The sequence below is a fragment of the Fringilla coelebs genome (genome assembly GCF_963513975.1).
Source record: "Fringilla coelebs genome assembly, chromosome: 3".
Lineage (NCBI taxonomy): Eukaryota > Metazoa > Chordata > Aves > Passeriformes > Fringillidae > Fringilla > Fringilla coelebs.
The window spans coordinates 36,870,422-36,892,365 of NC_140030.1; the positions used below are offsets into that span (position 1 = coordinate 36,870,422).

Here is a 21,944-nt window from a genome sequence, read left to right on the forward strand (position 1 = left end):
CGTTGCATTTGAATGCAATCTCTGGGTGTTGTGACAGTAAGGCACGTATGTAACAAGGCATGTGTTCCATCAGCATGTTGTGCCAAATTAAGTTCTTACACCCAGTGTGCAAGAGGCCAATCCACACTCAGAGTCAGGTATTTGATTTATTTACAGTAAGAAAGGCGTGCTGGGTGGCAAATCCACATCAAAACATTTCACTACTTACACATTTTAGCAAAGGCATGATTGTTCCTTGGCTACAAGTTACATAGCTCTCCTACTACTTACTGTTCTATTTTTTATTGGTTAAGTGAGTCCCTCTCTTCTTGTGTTAATTAGCCCACATACTGTCTTTCCCTTCTTTTGAGTCAGGGGGCCATGAGTTGGTGGTTACAATCTTCCTCTGCCAGAATTACATTTCACCCAGTTGGAGCTGATTTCAGCACAGTTGCTGAATTGGTTTTGTTAGTTTCTTCCTCATAGCGGGAGTTCTGCCAAATGTCCTTGTGGTCTGTAAATTCTGCATTCTTTTTACCACTATCAGCAGGACATCCTTCTTCCCAAGCTTTTTTAACACCACCCTCTCCCCACCAGGTCTGAGATCACTGAAGCACACCAAGCCCTAGAGTTTAACAAGGCAATTCTTCCAACACGTAGTTTATCTGTTCATTTTGGCTGGCGTGGAGTTAATTTTCTTCACAATGGACGGCATGGGACTGCGTTTTGGATTTGTGCTGAACACAGGGTTGATAACATAGAGATGTTTTTGTTATTGCTGGGCAGGGCTTACACAGAGCCAAGGCCTTTCCTGAATTTTGCGCTGCCATGCTGGTGGGGAGGCTGGGGGAGCTTGGGAGGAGACACAGCCCGGACAGGTGGCCCCAAACTGACCGAAGGGACATTCCAGACCATGGAACATCATGCTCGGTATATAAGGCAGGGGAAGAAGGAGGAAGGGGAAGCGTTTGCAGCGATGGCGTTTGTGTTCCCGAGTCAGCCTGAGGTGCGATGGGGCCCTGCTCTCCTGGGGATGGCTGAGCACCGCCCGCCCGTGGGAAGCAGGGAATTCATTCCTTGCTTTGCTTGTGTGCGCGGCTCTTGCTTTCCCTATGGTACTGTCTTTACTTTAAGCCGTGAGTTTCCAACCTTCACCCTGACGATTCCCTTCGCGATCCCGCGGGTGGGGAAGCGAGCGAGCAGTGCCCGGCAGCGCAGCCGGCACGGGCTGCGGGCGGGCCCCCGAAACTCCGCGGGCTGGCCGGGGGCCACGCCAGGCACGCTGGGGCGGGGAGTTCCGGCTGGGCGCCGCCTGTCGGCCAGACTGTGATTACAAACTACATTTCCCGCCGGGCCTCGCTGCGAAGAGAGACGATAAAAGGGGGAACGGCGCAGGTGTCACGCCGGAGAGCAGGTGCGGGAGGTTGGTTCGGCTCTGCTAAGGATCGGTGCTTCTGAGGCCTCATGAAGCCGCAAGAAACGCCGGAGAGCGGCCCCGCCGCCGCGCTGGAGGCGCTGAAGCAGCGGGCGTGCGACAGCGTGGATCTGAACGCTACGCGTCTGGGCGCGCTGAGCCGCGACATCTGGAGCCGTCCCGAGCTGGCGTACGCGGAGCACCAGGCGCACGACGCCCTGACCCGCTTCTTCTCCGGCGGGGACCTGCCGGGCGCCGCCTGGGCCGTGCAGCCGCGCTACAAGCTGGGCACAGCTTTCCGCGCCGACTGGGTCACGGCGGCCCCGCAGGACCCGCTCCGCATCGCCTTCCTCTGCGAGTACGACGCGCTGCCCGGGCTCGGGCACGCCTGCGGCCACAACCTCATCGCCGAGGTGGGAGCCGCCGCCGCGCTAGCGCTGAAGGCCGCCCTGGAGAGCCTGGCGGAGCCCGTGGCCGTGCAGGTGAGAGCCCTCCCGGGGGAGCGGGGGTGAGCGCTCCCTGACAGCCCCTGATTCTCTCTGTGCCTTTGTGCTGTAGATCACGGTGCTGGGGACCCCCGCGGAAGAGCAAGGAGGAGGCAAAATAGACCTCATCAAGGCTGGAGCGTTCGACGGCCTGGATGTGGTTTTCATGGCGCACCCGTCGCAAGAAAACGCTGCTTACCTGCCCGACGTGGCCGAGCATGAGTGAGTGGGTGGGTTCAGGTGGAAAGAGATGGTTTGTTATTAGCTTCTTGTCCCCTTCCTGAGAAGGGGACCTGCTTTAGCAGTGGCTGAACCCGGAGCCTTGCAGGTGCCCTTCAGACAAAGGTATTTGCTCTCAGCTAAGGAGCCAGGTTAGTGTTAGGGATCGGTACTCTCAGCCGTTCTTCAAAAGTGCTGTGTTTATCCTAGTGCTCAAATCCCTGGCTGATCGGAGATAATCTTCCATGTATCCCAAAAATCCATCTTTTGTTGTGATGTTTCTAGGCGTTTCTTCGTGATTTGTGCCATCTGTTGAAGTAGAATTTAAGTATACACCTGCTGGGTCTCAAGGATCATTGTTTTATGCTTTCCTGGATGCCAGTCATGTGGTCCTCTATGCATTTTTAATCAGCTTGGAAGGTGTTTCAGGTTTGCCTTCCTCCTTTTGAAAATAACTGGCCAGCTAAGCCTGACTGAAGTTTGGATCTGTAGTAACTTTCACACTAAATTTAGTCACAGCCATGTTGTGTGTATTAACTCTCACATCAACTTTCTGGTTTTGGTCCATAGTAGCACCTGTCTTTCCTTCATGTTTGCCCCCAGTGTAAGGATAGACAGCAGTCCTACCCTCACACAGCTGCCTTTTCTGCCAGCCATATAACTCTTCGAAAATTATACCTTGTCTTCTGATTCACCCTGATGTTCAGAGACAGCACTGGCTCACTTGTGCTTGGAGTCACTTGACTTGCCTTAAAGTACACCTTGCTGGATGTGCATCCCCAGAATTGTACACACTACTTGAGATGCACTTGCCTTATACTTACTCAGCTGCTGCAGGGACCACAGTGTTTCCTTATAAGTTTGGAGACAGCTGGCATGTTTGGGGCTTCCTCTTCAGTTGTTTTCAAGCAACCAACTCTTAGGCAAATGCTTGGTCTTTAGGTACATGATTTTTAAGAAGTGCTTTGGAACTTCATTCTTTTCTTGCTCTGCCAGTCTGCAAGGCCATGCTCTTCTTCCTTTGGTGTTGAAAGTCTCTGTTTCCATGCAGACTGCCAGCAGGTTTTTATGTCACGTTCTTCTATGTGATATGTGATTCCTGATCCCAGAAGGTCTTATCTTGCAGAGACTCCACTAGTAAACTCCCTCCAGTGCAACAGTTTTTACAGGTATTACATTTGACTGTCTCAGACTAAATTCTGAATTACTTAAATAAGTAATTTTCCAGTCATTTATGACTTGTACTGAGAACTGTTTTCAGATTGGTTGTGCTACTGTCCAGCTCTGATATGCTTGATTTTACTGACCATTTTGCTTTTACCAGGGCTGTTTCCACTGGATAATTTGCCTCTGTAAATGCCAAGTTACATGGTTAAACAGACAGGATTAGTCTTCATCACCTGGCCAGTTCTCTGCTACTTTGCTTCCATGTGTTTCTAAAGAGTCTTAACTGGTTTTACCCTCCTTCAAGACTTAGCCCAACTTGCCTTTGCTTTACCTTAAGACTATATTTATAATCTTCAAGATGTAGTTTTCAATGATAGTTTTATCTTTCTCCTTGCAATGGCCTTGTGAGTTTGATACAGTAAGATTTGGAAATCTCTCTTCAGAGTTCAAGGTCTGCAATAGGATGCAAGTCCTAGATAGCCTTTAAACCTTTGAACGTGGAGGAGGCATGGAGTTGAAGTGCTGAGTGAAACAACTTATTACCTCCAAAAGCTTGAAATACTGACTTTGTCATATTTTATGTAATTATGAGGTTTCAAAGATACAAAGACAGTTTTTCTAATTTTAATTGGTTTTTGGTTGTTTGCAGGGAGCTTAAGGACTAGTGATTACTAAGTTGCTAGTATTTCTGTGCCTGCAATTCTGAAAGCTGGCTTGTGCCTGAAATAAGATTAACATATTGGGATAACTGGTAAATACATGCCAAAGTTTGCTGATTCTTACTTAATTACGCTTCACTTAATCAGCCTGTTTATTGTTGGGCAAACAGGATCCACATTCTTCTGCTGGTACTCTTAAATTGGCTTAGGGTGTTATTATTCTGCAAGTCTTCTGGGTTTTTCTGAGTGTCTATGACATTTGTGTAGCAAAAGAAGTACAAGTAAAGGAATGCTGAAAGCACTTATTTTAATAAGAAACACATGTTCCTTCTGGAAGAGAATACTGCAGCATGACTTTTTGCTGTACTTTGCCTTCTTTCTATTTTTTTGAGAATATCCAGGGATTTTTGTCAGTTGATTTGAGGGGTTGCAGTCTAATACTTGGGATATTATTGGACAAGTTTCTGACATGTCTTAATTATAAAAAAATTTAAAATAAAACTCCTACTCTAGAGAGTGGGTTCATGGATGGTCTTGGAAGATTAGTGGGGATAGAAAAAGGCATGCTTAATTTGGATTGCAGCAGTAGTAAGAGATGTTTTCTGTTGCAACAGTACACTGCATTGTTTCCCTCTTTGCCTTCCAGAACTTAAGTGCTGGCGTTAACTTGCAGCTGTGGCATGGTTCTCAGCACAAGGGGTCACTTCAGGATAGCTGGTTAAGTTGGCATTTGTGCAAGACAGAGGGACAAGCAAATTAGGCTGGTCATGGCTGGATAAGAGACAAGTTGTGTGTCTTAGGGTGGGAGGAGTGCTTGAAGATTGAGTTTTTTCTATAAAGGAAGGGATATGGAGTACAAATTGTTTTGTGTGTTTTATAAATAGTGAGATCTTACATGTACATGTCAGTATTTAATATTTTCCTCTATTGTAAACGCTTCTCATATGGTCTGAAATACTAAGTTATTTTTTAAGGCTAATATTAATGGCCCTCAGATGAAGCAAAGCATTACTTTTTAGTGGATATGTGAAGGTGCAATATTTTATGACTTTTTGAAGTTGGAGGATAGCCTTTGCATTAGTTTTCCTCCTTGTTGCAAGCCTTTCTACCACCTTTTTTGAAGGGTGCAAGGAGAGAATCCTTGCTGTAGCATAATAATGTGTACTTTACAATAGGCTGTGCTTTTCCAGACTCATAAAACTTGACTTTTGTTATTTAGACATGGGTTATATGTGCTCTTATGTGCTTTTGCTATCTTACATACTGTACACATTTTATTTGAAAAGAATTAGGACACTCAATTTCCAATTTTGAATCAGAGAAAAGGGTTTGTTATCCTTTGAGAAGAGTGTTTTTAACTTTAAGTCTCAGAAGAGTCAGACGGTGCAAAAAAAAAAGGTGGAGAAATTGAATTAATATGTGAAATGTGTACTCTTCAGGAAAAGGCTGCATAATGATGTTACCAGTAACTGCCTTGCCTGAATGGCTCTTGGTATCATTCCATTCTGCTGGTTTTCTAGAAATCTTCCAGTGTTTTTTTGCACTCAGAGATAGTTTATCTATGCAACAGTCTAGTGCCAGGTAAATTGTTTGGTGTTATGCTGCACAAAATTTAAGTAACATAAATTTGTGGGAACAAAAGGACATTTTTCATTTCAAAGATTTTTTTTTCAGCGAATGAGAAACAAATAAGCAATGCCTTTTATTTCCTAGTGTGACTGTGAAATACTATGGAAAAGCTTCTCATGCTGCTGCTTATCCTTGGGAAGGAGTTAATGCATTAGATGCTGCTGTTCTTGCGTACAACAATCTGTCTGTTTTAAGACAGCAGATGAAACCGACCTGGAGAGTTCATGGTGAGATCTTTCTTAAACCTAATGTCCAGCAAGTTAGAGTTTAGGCTGTTGGAGTACTAACATAGAATATCACACTTTCCAAAGTATTGCACTAAAGCACTAAATTAGTTTAATCACTTCAAATATTATGAAACAGCACCATTTCATTTAAATGGTGTGTCTGCAGTTTTTACAGTCATGTTAGTGTCCAGAGCTAACTGCTCAAAATAGGCTGAGAGGTCAGAAAGGGGACTCTGATGCCTGGGTAAAGGCTAGACCAATTTTAAGTCTTGAAGTTGCAGTTTGGGGAAAAAAAAGAAAAAAGTACAAAGTTTATTTTGGTACATGGCCTTGAACTCCTTAATATATGTGGATTTGCAAAGGTGTGAGATTAAATTCTTCCAAAAAGTGAAGTATTACTTACTGCATCACTTTTTGAGTAGACATTCCATTAATTAGATGGCATTTATTGGAGGGGTCTAGTGGTCTGGAATGAAATTTATTTGATGAAGTACAAAAACAGGTGATGGCAGAAGATCATAGTTCTGGTTAGTAGCCCAATCAAGTAGATGTTCACTGTTTTCTAATATTTAATATCCAGTAGGTTTTGGATTAGGAATGCCATTTTGCAGTAAGACATGTTTACCATTAAGCTTGATTTGTCCTCCTTCAAAATCATAGATTTCTGCCTGTAAAGTGAGAAAGGTTCAAAAGGTGAGGTGAAGCTGCCCTGTAGCTATAAACCCAGGGTTCCTTATTGCACCCAGCACAAATTTTTCCAAGTTGAAATTAAGAAGCTTTGCCAGTTCTACAGGACTTTTGAATGTAGAACTGTTTATTTGGAATATTTGTATGAGCTAAAAATCCTTCCAGAAGTTCTGAGCTGATTATTATGTGTCTTGGCTGCTTATGCTGTATATGTAATACAAGTGTGCATTTCTCTTCAGGATATCTGGATGGAGTCCTAATCCTTTTGACTGTAGATGAAGCTGTTTGCAGTTTTGCTGTGCAGCATGCCCAAATGAATTTCACCCTCTCTATCCTATTTCTCTGTAGAAAACAAGGCACATAATTAAGGGTTTCGGTGTTTGCAACCCATGTGTTGCAGGTTTAAGGCTGAAGATGCCTAAGTTTTCTCTTGAATCTAAGCCTAAACCCCTGAATACTGCTTTCTTTGTAGTTTCTAGAGGTTATGTGGGTAATGTTGGCCAAAAATCTACCTAAACAGGCCTTCTACAGGTAATGCTTCCTGAACAGCAGCAAAACTAAAATTACTGTGTTGATACAACTGCTGTCATAAACTTGGTTTTTCAAAGTGGAAATACTTAAATTACTTCTGGGAAAGGACAAGCTGCCAGAGTGAGATTGAATTTTAGGAGTGCTTTTTTTACAACATTGTGTAGGAGACCTCATGTTGTAGACTTTCTATATAATCAGTGGCTGAATTAAGTGATCCTAAAAATAGTAGTGTTAGCCCACTTACAAAAGCTGAAATAATTTCCGTTGCTTGAAGTCTAGAATTTCTAACCAATGTTTCATGTACTGAAACATTGTCTTGAGTTCATCTGAGATTTTGGTGTGATCTTTCTTCCCTGTTTATGAGTGGAGTATACGTTGTCCACTTAGAAATGGGAATGTAGATATTTTTTTCCTGCTCAAGAAGTTGTATCAAACAGGTTGTAAAAAAAGTTTCCATCCAGAAGGGCGAATTGGGTGCTACAATAGTGTGCAGGCAGCCTACTTGTAATTCAGGTCTGCTGTCCAGTCCATATTGCAGTTGTATTGAAATTTAACTGTAGACCTATTCAGACTCCCTCCAGTTCCATTTACAATTGTGCTGGATTAGACAAGTGAAAACTGTTTACTGATGAAGCTACTTGTTCTGAGAAAGCTTATGGGTATGTGTCATGCAAATTTACATGAATACTTACTGCTTCCTTTCCTGTGATGTCTGTCCCTCTTATCTGAGCTGTTCCTGTTGTTATGGACAAATACTGATACCGGATTAATTCAACACTGTTTTTTATTTTGACTGTATTTGAGACTGGAGGTGAAATTCATAATCTTAATGGGTTTTCTGCACCAAAAGAAATGTTCTGTTGTCTGTTTACAACAATTTAGGGCTGTCTCTTCAGGCCTCAGTGACTTCTATTGACTTCTGCAATATTTCCATTTAAGGTAGGAGTTTCTCAGATTATAATTAGTAGAAAACAAATCCAATTCCACATAAAAGAAATTGAGGGTAGAAGGCCAGGGAAACACCCTGTTGGAAGCAGCCAGCTGTTAGTGCAGTGACATCTAATGTGGAACTGGGATCTGTGATGTGTTCTTGTCAAAATATCTAAGTGTTACTGTATCTTATGGAAATGCCTTTGATGCTGTAATAGTACAAGATGTAGTTACACATTCCCTCAAGAGAGCACTTGTGACTAAAGCTACATGTATTATACATACCAATATTTCTGAAGAATTAAAATGAGCAATCTAAATGAACGTCCTGTGCACTGCAATGCACACGTTATTCCAGTATTGCTGAGAAACTTATTACGTTTTTCTTCAAGCTCACAAAATAAGTTGGAAGCATTCAAATGGAGGAAATGTTTAAAAGTTGGAATCCAAGTTATCCCTTATAACAATTTTTTTTTCTTGCTGGCAGACAGTTTGCTTTGTGACTCCAGTGCACTGAATTTTAGGGGATTAATTAGAAATGCTAGTTTGACATGACTCTGGGATGTAAAACAGATGTCTAACCAAAGAATGCTGTGAAATTGTGCTGAAAGACATGTCCATGTTCCACGTAATCCGACATGATGAAGAAACTTTGTCCACATACTGCATTTTTTACATTCTTTGTATTTCATGCTCGGCTGATGTTTTGTTGCTTTTGTTTATATGTTTATAGTTCTTGACCCAAGAATTTCATGACAGGACTGAAGATCAAACAATTGCATTTAATACTGACAACACAACTTTTCCCTTTCTGCAGGTGTAATAAAAAATGGTGGTGTGAAACCTAACATCATTCCTTCTTACACTGAACTAGAGTTTTACTTGCGTGCTCCTTCAAGGAAAGAACTTTCTGTTCTGACAGAGAAGGTTGAAAACTGCTTCAAATCTGCAGCAGTGGCCACAGGATGCAAGGTAAGAATATATTCATTGTCATGTGTTTCTGTTACACAGACCAGAACAGGAAATCAATGTTCACTTTATTTGTCTGCATAGTGTTTAGCCGAAGCTAATCTAAAATACTGTTACACTTTTTGCTGTTCTGTTGCTTTGTATCCTGAAAGAAAGCTTTGGTTTATAAATAGAATGCCACAGAATCCTAGAGGAATCTGTGTTGCGAGAGACCTCTGGAGGTCATCTGGTCTAATTCTCCCTTCAGAGCAGGACCAGTTAGAGCAGGTTGCTGAGTGCCATGTGAACTTTTGAATATTTCCAAGAATGAAATTCTACCACCTCTCTCAAAAAGTGCTCTACGCACCTCGTGGTGTACGAGGGTTTTCCTAATGTTTATGCTGCAATGACTTGAGCACTGACACAGGTTTTCTGCAGAGATTGCAGTGTTTCCATCTTCGGAGATACTCAAAAGCTGCCTCAGTATGGTTCTGCGAAACCAGCTCTAGGTGACCCTGATTGAACAGGGGAACTGGACAAGATGACTTCCATAGGTACTTTCCCACATCAACCCTCTGTGATTCTGTTGTATCCAACAGGAATCCTTAGTTACTTTCCTTAGTTACTTCTTGCTGCATCACTTTGACATCTGAGATGTCTGGTTCTGCCTTCTCTGTACCCTTCCCATCTGGTAACTCTAGACAGCAGTAAGATGCCCTGCTAACCTCCCGTTCTGCAAAGGCTCAGCAGATCAAGTTCTTTCAGCCTGTCCTTGTACATCGTGTTCTCCACCTAATCATCTTGGTGGCCTTCCCCTGGCCTAGCTCCAGTCGTGATTTGAGGAGAAACCCAATGAACACAGACTGATGAGATGTGGTCTCACAGGGGTTGTCTACATCAGTAATAAAAATACTAAAACACTAATGGCACCAGTCTCAGTTGCAGATGAGTGCTAGAAGTAATAGGGAGCAATGGGGTATTTTGTGCCACTGATTATAAAACACTTGGAGCTTGCATGTCTTGTGTCATCTGAGCCAGTCATGTTGTCATGCAAAGCTAGGCTTGGTCATGCACTGTCTACACTTAAATGAGTTCCACCTTGTATTCTGGATGTTCACAATCACCTTGTGATTCGTGAGCCTGGGAGGATTTATTTGCTCTGTAAACCCTCTGGGAACTTGAGGCTAGGATGGGCTGAGGAGTGTGTAGTTTTCAAGGACCTCCTCTCAGCCCTTCCAAGAGGATGTGACCTTTAGCTGTTGTTCAGTGAGGTGGAACATCCCTCTGTTCCAGTGACACTTAAAAAAATAATAGCTCCCAGACTGCATTTCTGCTTCTCTTACTCTGCATCCTTGGATGCATCCTGCCTGATCCCATGTACAGTCAATTTCTTTAAGTGTCCTGTAATTTCTTTTTATTTTGCTGTGGGTGATGCTTCTGTCCTACAGATAGTGCTGCTAGGCTCAGAGACCTGGGAGGCTTGATGGCAAACCTCACCTGTAGAAACAAGCAAAACAGGTATTGGGTCTTCTGTCTGTTTTTTTTTCTCATATTCTTGGTCATTAGGTCCATTGCCCCACTAAACAGCAGGCTCACGTAGTAACTGAGTGATTTTTCAATTAGCATTTTCATTTGTTTTGTTTTTAGTAAATGGAAGTATGTCTCATCTAGCTGGTTCAAGCAATATGGTTACCTTTTTTGTATTGCTAAGATAGATGGTTCTATTTGGCTCTGTTAATTACAAGCTTATGACTAATTCAGCTGTAAAAAGAATGTATGTGATCATCAAAATAAATAGGTATGGGGTATGTGAATGTCACCTTTATAGTCTTTTTGAGACATTAGGTGTTGTTCTCCTACCATGTCCCCTTCACTATATCTAGAAAAGAGGTTCAGAAAGTGCACTTTATGCAGAGTGAAAGTTAAGACCGCTTTTGAAATTTGACATTGATAGATTTTTTTTCTATTTGTTTTCAAATTTCTTACCTGTATGAAGCCATTTCATGAATGGGGCTGTAGTTATTGGAAGCATTCTAAAAAGGTAACATAAGTTTGATAAAAGCCTATGTTTATTTCTATGTAGTTTAGTAGTACCTGCAGGCGAAATAATTAGACACTGTTACAGGAAATATGTTTGCTATTTTTGGAGAAAATTTTGAAATCCTTTCTTCTGGAATTTGGCTGTCTAGTGCAAACTGAACAGAGCATCAGCTGTGTTTTAATGGAGGTTAATATTTGGCAGAATGTTGTATTTTCGAAAGAAACTTAGCACTTATGTCTGTTTTGCCTTGGGCTTGAAGTCTGGATATGTAGGGGTTTTTTCCTGGCTTTCAGATTGTTTACATTGAACTGGCTTACACTGGAGAAAAACTTACTGTAATTTGGGGTTTTTGTCTAGGTGGAAATAAAAGGTGGTGAAAATGATTACTACAATGTGCTTCCAAATAAGAGCCTGCAGAAAATTTACAAGGAGAATGGAAAGAAGCTTGGAATAGATTTTATATCAGAAGATGCTATCTTGAATGGTTTGTCAGGTAACTCCAGCTGCATTTTTCATTGTGTCTTAAGCTTAGGTTGATCAAACTTCAAGTGTATAAAATAACAAATTAGAGCTAAGTTAAACACAGAAGAAGAAGCCAAATTACAAAGCTAAAGCTCTGTAGAAGGTGTATATCTCTGGCCTATGTCTCTGTATTTGTTGTAGAAGCTAAGAACAGGTAAGAAAGCACCTTCTTACAATAGTTTTGAAAATATTTCAAGTAGCAAGCAGTTTGTTTGGGGGAAGGGATGGAAAGCTAAGAGCAGTCTTTCCGAGAACACGAGGATGTGTAATGAATTCTCTCATTCTGTGGCTTTAAAATACAGAATCCTGGTTTGCTATAAATGGGGATGAGACTTTTTTTTTTAGGAACCTTGTTTAATAATATTTTCCAAGCTTACATATAAACAAATATACTAGAATCCAACAATTATTTTAGAGGGAGTTTTTGGAGAGATTTATAACTAACTCTAATTTAATCTTTTCATTAGCAAGTAATTACATGCCTCTAATTTTAGTTCATGGGTTCAACAGATTAGTTTTCCAAAGGGTGCTCTTCAAGTAGGTGTTCACTTTTGGGTCTTGACTATGTCTCAAACGATTTAACTTTTTTGGTCTCTGAGCTATAACAGAAATGGGAATTCCTGAATGCTTAGGTGGTTGTCCTTAACACTTTCTTTTTCAGAATCTTCCTGCAGGAGCTCTTTTCAAGTCTCAACTTCTGCTCATGCTTTGAGCCTTCACTACTGATCTTGACTGTATTTATGAACATTTTTACTCCATTAATGCTAAAGGTTTTTCTCTTAGAAGGAAGATGCTGTTCTCAGTAAAAAAATATTTTAATTAGTTTGATTGTGGTACTTCTCTATATTAAATGCAGATTATCTTTGGAGTTCGGACAAATGTGATGTTTAGGAGCAGCTCTCCAAACTTCTTTTTGTGGGTAGGGGAGACATTGTATCTAATGATACTCTTGGTATCTAATGGTGATGGAATCTTTTCTGTTTCTTACTTCCCTTTCAGATTAAACAGTGGTTCATTGTCTTGTGTTTAAAAACAAATTATAATTTAAGAAAGATTTCTTCCTACTTTCTTCAGTGTAATACAAATAAGATTTACTGCTTTGCTTGTTTATCTAAAGAAGGGGGCTGAGAAACCTTAAAATGTTTACTGTAGTGAAACTTTCTGGAACTCTGCTAGTTGGTTCCTTCAAACCATTGTAGGATGATCATGTATATCAGTGATTTTGCTTTTGTTCAGAGGTCTTGAAGTGAACTTTTCACTGACACCCAGCTGCAATGGGGCTTTCATATGTAAGTTATATGATATGCTCAATGTAAACCATTAACTTGCTTAAACCAAAACTCCCTGTATGGCTGCCCTGTCCTTGAATTGTGTGCCAGATGTCAAAATGTGCTTGAGCAATTGCTTTTTTATCACACACTGCAGTAGGGTTTACTGAATTTTCTTTCCACAGCTTCTCCTCTGAATTTTCCAGTGGGAATTCAGGAGAGATAACAAAGCACAGTCTCCAGAGCCGTAGGAGGGGAACTTTATATGCTACCCTTTTCTGGGGGGGGGGTTGAGTATTTTTTGTCATCTTTTTCAAGACCTCTGTTTCTGTTTAGTTTTCATGTGGTTTTCAATGTTTTCTTTTAGGATGTCAGTTTCTTCTGTTGAAAGGGAAGGAAGATAGCTCAGTTGCTTCTCCATGTCTGTGCAGCAGAACAGTCGTTAAGAGCTGAGCACACTCGCTGCCACCTCTGCAAGGGTATTAGTGTGCTTCTGCTCCCAGGTATCGCTCTAGGCAGATAAGCATCACCAAGGCTTCCCTGAGTACCTCAGATCACAGGCTCTGGCTGTGCCCCATGCAGCTCTGCTGGCTGGGCACACAGCCAGGGGGATGTGACATAATGTGAGACTAGCTTGGACCAGGTGCCAGGACCTGTTTCTCCTTCTGCTGTTCATAGGACTTTACTACAGGATATCCATAACCTCCTAAAGCAGGTAGCTTAGCTAAACATATCTTAGTTTACTACAGGATATCCATAACCTCCTAAAGCAGATGGCTTAGTTAAACATGTCTTAGTTGAGGCAGGCACCCACGCTTGTGATAACTTAATGTAGTCAAAATGTAGTATTCATGGGGTTCATTGTCATCCTGTGCACAAAACTGATGAAGATCTTAAGAAGGTCTAGTATGTTTGAAAATTCCACTTTTGAAGCTTGGGACTGTATATAAATGTTTCCTGGAATCTTTTGTGTTTCCCCCTCTATTCATGTTTATGGTAATATTGACTCCATTAAATATGCAGTGACTTGAAGAGGCTTCATGATATATTTTTGAGAGGCTGGAACTCCAATATCTCTCTGTTGAAGATAGCAGAGGATTATGTATATTGCATTGGTAACTGCAATTACTTATGCTTCCAGAAAGAATCCCAATCTGTATGTGTCTAGCAAGCACACTATTTCAGATGTTTTTATGGAAACTATTAGAACACCTGGTGTTCTAAACATACCACTATGTTATTCCCATAAAGGGTGTAACATTTTGTCTGATTGAGGGGAAGATTTAGCTGTCACATTTTTATTAAAAGCTGCCTGGATTTCGCCCCTCTCCATGTTGTTAGAGAATACACAATTTAAATGTCTTCTACTCAGCAAAAATAACATGTCAACTGATAGTACATTGAATATAGATATAAATTTAGGAGGAATGACATGACTGAGAGCTGTGACGCAGTGAATTTTTTAATGTTTCATGTGCTATGTGGAAGTAGGGAAAAGGGTAGCACAGTCTTTGCAGCAGTTTGTGTATTGGGACTTAGTAAGGCAGGTCTAGAACCCTTGGTTTAGTCTGGAGTGTGCAGAACTTCCGGTTTGTCTGTCCAGATTGACCAAACAATGAATCAGTAGTGTGGACTACTGGAAATTAAAATAACTTATTGCTGTGCCAAGAGTTGGATTTTCTTCAAATGCATCCTGAATTTATGGGAAGAGATGTTTTTGAACAAGCTTTGCTGTTTCCCTTATCTGAAAGCAGAGTAAATAGCAAACTCTTGTCCTCATAATGTAGGCTCTGTGGACTCACTTTCCATAAATATAGGCTTCCAAGTAAAATCTGTATTTTTCCATTGTTTAATTACTAAATCTTAAGGCACTAGCAATATGTTCTCTTCATAAAATATCACAATATAGAGGCTACCTAATGTGTTAAAATTAAATTTTATACACCATTGCTAAAGAAACAGATTCTTGCATCTCTGGCCTCAAAAAACTTAACTGGGCTCTTAGTGGGTCATCCCTGTTTTTCCCTGATAAAAAAACAATGCTTCCTCTGGTACCTGGATTTCGCAATAAGTGATATTTTGAGTTCTCCAAGATGTCATTTTTACAGATAATGAGGGCGTTGCTTGTTTGGAAAAAAAAAACCAAAAACAAAAGCACTTGGGATGTGATTGTAGACTCTTGGATGATTTACTGTGAAGCATCTTCTACTTCTGGATGATATCATTCGGTAGATAAGGCTGTGAAGTAGGTGCTAGATAAGATATTGAAAGTGATAGGCATGAAAGAATCATCATTAAAATCTGCAATATTGCTATCAGGTGTTTGTCTGCAAAGCTCTAGCATTTTGTCTGGAGTTTAGTTCTGATTTTATTTTAAGGGCACTTGTGCTGTTGAGATTTCCATAACTGAGACTAATCAAAACACATAGGGGTAAAAACAGTTACCCTTGATCTGTTTTTGATTAAAGATAAGTAGTTTCTACTTTAGTCCCATACAGAATGCTGAATATTTGCATATTGGTGAGAAGCAGGAATTGTTTGGCCTAGTTCTAAAGGGCTATAACAGGGAAATAGCTGAAATACCTGGCACTCCCAAGGTTTGCAGCTTTCCTGTTTCTGAATTAACAGTTTACTGTCAGGAGATGCTTGATAAAAATAAGCAGTAAAAGGAATAGGTACATGCTGATACATCTTCCTTGCAGTCCAGTAACTGGTCATTGATCAGAAGTGCACTGGAGAGCAGCACCTGAAGATGGCTAGTTAGGGAAAACACCTTGGTGGCAGGAGATATTTGTATGGATAATGGCTCATTAGAAATGTTCTTATTTCAGTATTTGGGGCAGAGGATGCTCCATTTTAGATATGGGCTGGAGAGAATGTCTATCGTGCATTTTCTTACAGCATTCAAAACTGCCCAACGCTTTTGTTAAGAAAATCTCTCTGCTTCTAGGTTCCACGGACTTTGGAAATGTTACATTTGTGGTCCCTGGGATTCATCCTTATTTTTATATTGGCTCTGATGCATTGAATCATACTGAGCAATACACAGAAGCTGCAGGTGAGTGGAAGTGAAAACAATTATCATTAATTGTAGAGTTGCAGAAAAAGCTGACAAATGTAGAATTTCTTGGTTGTGTTTGAGGTTACATATATATGGGTAGGATAACCACTCCTCATACTAAAAGATAACATCCAGACAAAAGAAATCAGAAGGATTATCCATAACAGCATATTCAGAAGAATTGCTAAACATGAGCTGAAATATAAGTCATTTTTACTTCTAAAATACAGGAAATGTGACAGTGATAGCTTATAAAACTCCACATTTTCTGAAGAGCATAATGTGAACACTCAGCTTTCCTGTTCTCAGTCATAGTCGTTTATATCAGTAGCAGAAAATTAAGTCTTTGCAAAAGAAAAAAATGTTTTGATGCATGGGAAATAGGTTTACTTCATGCAAGTAGATTTTTAAGAAAATGTTCTTGCAGCTGAAGCTTATAATCTTACTTTATAAAATATCCCTAGTGCAGTAAGCAAGTGGTTTAATATTGGTAGTCTAACCTGAATTCCCCTTCCTTTTTTTTCTGCAGGGTCACAGACTGCTCAATTCTACACCTTGCGCACAGCAAAAGCTTTGGCCATGACAGCACTGGATGTCATTTTCAAGCCAGGTCTGTTAGAAGAAGTCAGGAAAGACTTCAGAGAAATGAAGCTGAAAGAAGAGGAACAAACAAATCCAGTAGAACCTAGAAAAGAACCTGGTGTTGGTGAAGGAGCATGTGCATCACACTAAACTTGATGAAAACATTCTCAGTAGCATTGACTTAATGGAGATGCTGTATTTAAATCCCAGTAGGGGCTGGATAAATACATAGCTGAAGAAATTATGATTTTATTTAATTTGTACTTTAGGAGAGGTAAATAGTATAATTGCTTTTGAAGAATGTGAAATTTCATCTAGCTGTAATGTTTGTGTTCACCATGGTGATGATTTTCATACCGAGATCTCAGATATGTTCTCTTTAATTTGCAGTGTTGAATAAATTACAGTGTTTAGATCCCTTGTCAGTGATTTTCTCTGTAGTGCTATTTTAATATTCCTTATAGAGGAAGTATGGCAGTTTTCTGCTCTAAAATAAGCACTTTTCATCCAGTGATCATATGCTGAATCTGATCTGTGAAGCTTTTATGAAATTTCTGGTCAGTCACTTTTCTTAGGACCAGATGGAGACTTAAAAATGAGCTGGTTTCACTGGAGAGAAGGGGCTGTGTTTGGAAATATACTTGGTTTTGATAATAGTAGGTTCCAGCAATGGAAGACGACTGTTTGTATAGGAATGCAATCTGTAAGGCTTGATTGTCCTGAAACGTGTTGATTTTCCTCCTAGTAAATTTTGGCGGTGTTGTGGAGAAGTCATGGATCACAAAATTGGAAAGCAGCTAAATGTTTATTTGATTAAGTCAACACATTTCAACTACTTCAAGAAAAATTCTGCTGTGAAGCAATGCAGGTGTCTACACAAGGTGTTGCATTAGCTTAACTGATCTGAAGGAGGTATAAATTTAGCTAAACCAGTGGAAATCTTTGTTACAAAGCTACAAGTGTGGTGCCATGAAGCAATAAATGGTTGTGTGTAAGTCCCCCTAGTAAGCTCAGAGGAACTTGCAGTGAGGACTGCTGGATTTTTTAACTTGTTTGTCCCCGTGTCCTAAGCAGCAGATCTGTAAAGTCTTGCCAGTTGTCCTTTCTGTGTGTTGTGTGGTTAGTCCATTTAATCTTTGTTATTTTGCTTCTCAAGGACATTGATGCTGCAGTTTTATTTAGGTGGTGTTTTGTGTGCCCAAACATGTTAGGATGTCTTTTGATTCACTGGTTAAAGGATCTTGTGAGTGCACAGAAAAGAAGTGGACAGATAGAGTGAGAAAGCAACTTACTGATTAACGTTTTCCTAAGCACAGGTATTACTGTAAGCTTCAGAAAGGAAGGCAGGCAAGCTGTACTCCTCAGGAAGTCAGAATAATGACTTTCAGAAATATGTATCTTTTAAATAGTCTCTTAATGGTAAACTCTAAAATTCTGTTCAGCATTTATAGTTCATTGATTCCTATGTTCACTTTAATCTTATGCCAGTGTCCTTGGTTTCATTAGCGAACAATTTTCACAGATGGATGTGAGAAACAGGTGAAGATGGGACTCTGAGCTATAGATGTGTCCAGGATAGTAAGTTAAGTACTAAATCCAACTGAAATTTGTTCTAAGGTTTGTCAGAGGAACTTTGTCCTTAACTTTTAATTTACAGTCTGCCTTGCCAGTTCTTGGACACAGTTGCAATTCATTAAGATATACTGGGTTAACAGGCTAGTGCATTGATTTCCTTAGCACACGTGGCTTTTTACTTCATCCTGCAAGAACTGCTTAAATCCTTGCTTTGCTGTTTTTGAGATGGTGTGTTTGGATCCCACATAGGTAGCACATGCTCTGTTGTTGTGTTTCCTACAAGCTGATATGCATTAAAGCCTTCTCAGTTCTCTTTGTTCAGACTTCTTAGCTGCATCATATCCAAGATCGGTTAATTAAACTCCTCTGAACTAAGAGCGTATCTTCATTTTGTTGTAATCATTGCTGGAATTAAAATGAAACTGAAGTACTGATTAAAGATGAGTTGATATTAATAAAAGAATTTAATTGTTATTGAATTTTCTTGTCCTTTGCTTAATATTGGGATGCTGCATGATATTGAGTAGCATGTTTGATTTTTTCTTTTTTCCCCGCTAGTTTGTTATGATTATGTAAGACTGAGGGTGGTTTAAGCTTTCCATTTTGGTCTGCATTTGTGAGGGTTAATGCTTTTCAAATACAGTATTTAATGTTAGTCTTTCTAATCTTATGGCTATTTTAACTGTTAAAACATGCTGGAATTGATAGAATAAGTCAGATTGTGAGCTTGTGAGTGATCACTGAAGGATCTTTGTTGGGCTAAAGGTGGTCTAGCCTCTGGTTTGAAGTGGGATTATCACCAACACTAGGTCAGGTGATCTTAGGAGGCTGAACAAGGATTCAAGGATTTGGCAAATGAAGCTTTCTCAACTCCCCATATGAGCTAATTCCAGTTTGTCTCAGAGTGTTCATTCTTGAGATCCAGAATTAAAGCAGTCTGGGATTTAACCTTGCAATTTTACTATCACAGTGATATGTTCCTGTGGGAATAAAACTTTGATTTTCAGTCATGTTCACAAATCACGCATATATGAAAATATCCAACGTGCTTTTTAAGTTGCCCTAACTACAGTCCTCCCCAAGCTGTTGGAAATTTAAGAGTATTGGAATATTTTTCAGGAATAGTATTCTTAGTAATGAATCAAAATGTGTGGGTAATGGACTGTAATGTCTGAAATTATTCTGAACTACTGATGGCAAATGACAGCTGTGAAAGGATGAGGTGATGATGTCCAGATGTTGTGAACAACTTAAAGTCTCTGCCAGCCTACCAAACCAACTGTATTTCCTTATTTAGCATCTGTCTTAGGACCTGAGTAAAAGATATGAAAGCAAACAAAAAAATAAAACATGAAATGTGATGGGTTTATTTTTTTATGAAAAGATTTAAAGGAGAGAACTTGCAACCCCATGTGTTCCTGGTGCAGAAGAGCCCAGCAGTCTTTCCTCAAACCATTAATGGGATGCAGTTTTATGATCTTGTGAATCTTATTGCTGTAATTGCTTCCCCCTTCTGTGAGTGCTCTGTACCTGCTCCCATTGGAGTCCCAAGGAGCAGGACTGTGTTCCTCTGAGGAAGAGTCATGACACATTAGCTCTTGAGGTCTCTCTAGTATTCATGGAGTGATCCCATAACTTGCTAACAGCATTCCTGAAAACCGACTTGTATTTAAAGCAAAATGTTTAAGAAGAAATAATTTTGAAATAACAAAGAAAAAGTCATCCTATATTATTTCCTTTTTATCCCTGAGGTTTGCAATTTTCTTGTCCTGCATTTAGCAGCCCTCCACAGAGCCTTTGTCCACCAGACTGTTTCATTGACTGCTGCTGCCACCCACATTTTCTTCTTACTAGGGAGTAAAAGTGCATCCTGCATAAGTGCTCATACCCAGCCAAAACTGGATAAGATTGCTCCTGGTTTAGATTCCTCTAGGCACTAATGGAAGCCAGAAGTATCTGACAAACTCACTGAGGATTTTTCTCGAGCTACAACTGCATCTTATGTCCTTATTTAAAAATAAAGTGAGAAGCCCAATGCTTCAGTCCTAATGAAGTCCACATGGCTGAGGGTAGTGGTAAGAATATGGTGCTCTTGTTAATGTTGCATACAGGTAAAACCTTATAAAAAAAAGGCCTTATAAAATCAGGCCTTGGTCTGCTGAATTAACAGCTAGCCTGTTAAGTTCCCATGAGAAAGAATTCTAGGAATGAAAATAATTTTGCATAACAATCTATTCTTGTGAGAAAAACAGGTTGGGCCTGTGAGAAATAAAGTCTCTCCCATGACAATCCGTGAAGAAAATATGTAAACTCCTGTGTAAAGAGAGAGTCTTAGCACATACACATACAAGCACCTTCTAACCAATTACTTGAGTGGCAAGAAAGTTACTAACCAATTAGAATTAAACAGGATGACTTTGAAAACTGTACAAAAATAGGCCGTAACATTCAAGTCAGGCTTTTTGCCGCTGAAACTTTGAAGTTCTGTGCTCGTCGTTATTTACTGGTTATTGTTATAATAGCTCTAGAATTTCAGAGAATCACAGAATGGTTTGGGTTGAGAGATGAAAAGACCATCTAATTCTTCATGCCTTCTCACTGCTCCATTTCTTTTCCTACTCCAGCCTGGCCTTGAACACTCCCAGGGATGGGGTATCTGCAGCTTCTCAGTTGCAGGACGAAGTTTGCCTCCTTGCTGCTTCACCGTATTACTAATTATCATCATCCTTAAAGATTACCAAAGGCTTCAGCCTCCAAAGCTATAAATGCTCACAGGCAGAATCTGTCTATCCACAATACACACAGACCTGCTTCCTGTACACAGCCTCATTCCTGGCTGGGCTTTGGGTTAATCTCAAAGAAATTGCAGAGTATCACCCAAAGCAAGAAGAGCGAGGACGGTAACGCACACAGTTACTGTGTGAGATGGAAAGCTGAGTGTCATCATCATGGTGATCTGGAGTTTGCACCTAGGCTTCCTATCAGAGCTCTGCTTGTGAAACTCTGGGACTCTCCAGCCCTACCAGCATAACCAGATTAAAGGATGCATTTGGTATTCATCTGGATCAGGTCCTGAGTTCTCCATGTATAAACTCATGGAGATCATGCTTTTGAAGGTAGAAAACACATGATGCTGTACAAATGTGAAGTTTTATTGCGATTTTCAGTGTTTCTAGAAATAAACAAAAGCAAACAAACCTCTTTGTTTTATTGTAGAAGTGGAAAGGAGCAGAGTGTTAATGATTGGATACAAAACCTATACAGTGAAAGATTAAAAGCCAAAAAAGTGCATATGTAAATATGTTTAATGAGTACAGTTGCTGATAGCAAACACTGACTGTATATGACATATCCTGTAGTTATAGAATACATGTATATACACATTTATATAAGACTGAAAAGGCACTAGAGTTTCCCAAATAAAATACAAGTAAATTAATAGTGTAAATCAAAACACTGAGGTTGGGGAATCAGTTTAGGAGGTTGTGCTGGAAGGGAAATATTGAAAAATCACATAGGAAGTTGGAAACTAGATTCCCACTGAAAGCCAGGGAATTCAAAAGTCCAGCTCCCATTTGTACCTTCAAAATCTTCTTTAATATACTGATCAGATGCCAAATAATGTATGTAGTATGAGATTAATGAGTCTATAAAGGAATGTACCATACTGCAGAAAACTACAGAACATTAAGCTTCTTATGGAGCTGAAGAGCTTACTATAAAATCTGGCACTCTTGTTCGTGCTATTCTTAAATTGTAGAAATAAATGGGTTCTTGCAATACTGAGAATCTAAATACATTCCTGTGCAAGTTTGCCCAAGAAATCTATTTGTGGGGAAAGTTGTCATCAGAATAAGGAATAAAGAATAATGTAGGGTGAGCAAACCTGGTAGTCAACCTTTTATCTGCTTTTACCAGAGTGACCTTTCTACTTTCATTTGACTGAAATGTTTACAGGTTAAAAAAAAAAAAAAAAAGGCATTTTTAAAATCTCTTGTAAAAACTTACAGGAGACTAATA

At 40.0% G+C, this 21,944-nt stretch overlaps 1 protein-coding gene across 2 annotated transcripts; it reads left to right on the forward strand.

Annotated features, from left to right (window-relative positions):
* The first annotated feature begins 1,382 nt into the window (after window positions 1-1,382).
* On the forward strand, window positions 1,383-18,328 carry PM20D2 (peptidase M20 domain containing 2). 2 transcript variants are annotated; one of them, XR_014615989.1, is made up of 7 exons: window positions 1,383-1,875; window positions 1,952-2,100; window positions 5,637-5,779; window positions 8,745-8,899; window positions 11,274-11,409; window positions 13,074-13,209; window positions 15,657-15,746. XR_014615989.1 is itself a non-coding variant. In XM_084201587.1 (7 exons), the coding sequence occupies exons 1-7, from the start codon at window positions 1,444-1,446 to the stop codon at window positions 16,497-16,499; spliced, it is 1,326 nt and encodes a 441-aa protein (XP_084057713.1). In that variant the 5' UTR covers window positions 1,383-1,443; the 3' UTR covers window positions 16,500-18,328. The 2 variants fall into 2 exon arrangements, 1 of the variants encoding a protein (XP_084057713.1); XM_084201587.1 differs by lacking the exon at window positions 13,074-13,209 and adding an exon at window positions 16,297-18,328 and having other exon boundaries at window positions 15,657-15,764.
* Window positions 18,329-21,944: the final 3,616 nt, after the last annotated feature.